General features: G+C 70.6%; 1 protein-coding gene across 1 annotated transcript in view; it reads right to left on the reverse strand.

The window, feature by feature from the left end:
- Positions 1-544: 544 nt before the first annotated feature.
- LOC146584916 (phosphatidylinositol 3,4,5-trisphosphate 5-phosphatase 2-like) overlaps positions 545-717 on the reverse strand; it is a 6,449-nt gene continuing 6,276 nt past the window's right edge. The window contains exon 16 of the mRNA XM_085323862.1: positions 545-586. Coding sequence (XP_085179988.1) covers positions 545-586 — 42 coding nt within the window. The remainder of the gene's footprint in view (positions 587-717) is intronic.

Consider the following 717-nt stretch of genomic DNA (forward strand, 5'->3'; position numbering starts at 1 on the left):
GGGCCCCACACGCACTGTCCTGCCCCACAGCGCACCGCCGGGCCCCGTGCATGCTCTCCTGCCCCATAGCACGCTGTCCCGCCCCATAGCACACTGCTGGGCCCCATTGCACATGCCATCCTGCCCCGTTGTGCACCGCCGGGCCCCATGCACACTGTCCTGCCCTACAGCGCACCGCCGGGCCCCGTGCATGCTCTCCTGCCCCATAGCACGCCGTCCCACCCCATAGCGCACCGCTGTGCCCCATTGCACATGCCGTCCTGCCCCGTTGTGCACCGCCAGGCCCCACACACACTGTCCTGCCCCACAGCGCACCGCTGGGCCCCGTGCATGCTCTCCTGCCCCACAGCACGCCGTCCCGCCCCATAGCACACCGCTGGGCCCCATTGCACACGCCATCCTGCCCCGTTGTGCACCGCTGGGCCCCATTGCACACGCCGTCCTGCCCCACCGCGCACCGCCGGGCCCCGCATGAGCCATCCTGCCCCATTGCACACCGCCGCACCCCATGCACACTGTCCTGCCCCATTGCACACTGTTCCGTCTAGTACACGCTGTCCTGCCCCACTGCACACTGCCCCACTGCCTGCCACGCATGCATGTCCTGCCCTGTCCATGCCGTCCTGCCTCGTCCTGCAAAGTGACACCCTGGGGAGCCCCCCTCCGCCCCACTGATCCGGCTGCCGGGGCCACGCAGCACCCGGCACGCGGGCACCC

The sequence above is a fragment of the Rhea americana genome, unplaced genomic scaffold, assembly GCF_003343005.1.
Source record: "Rhea americana isolate MKP2758 unplaced genomic scaffold, rheAme1 scaffold_888, whole genome shotgun sequence".
Classification (NCBI taxonomy): Eukaryota; Metazoa; Chordata; class Aves; order Rheiformes; family Rheidae; genus Rhea; species Rhea americana.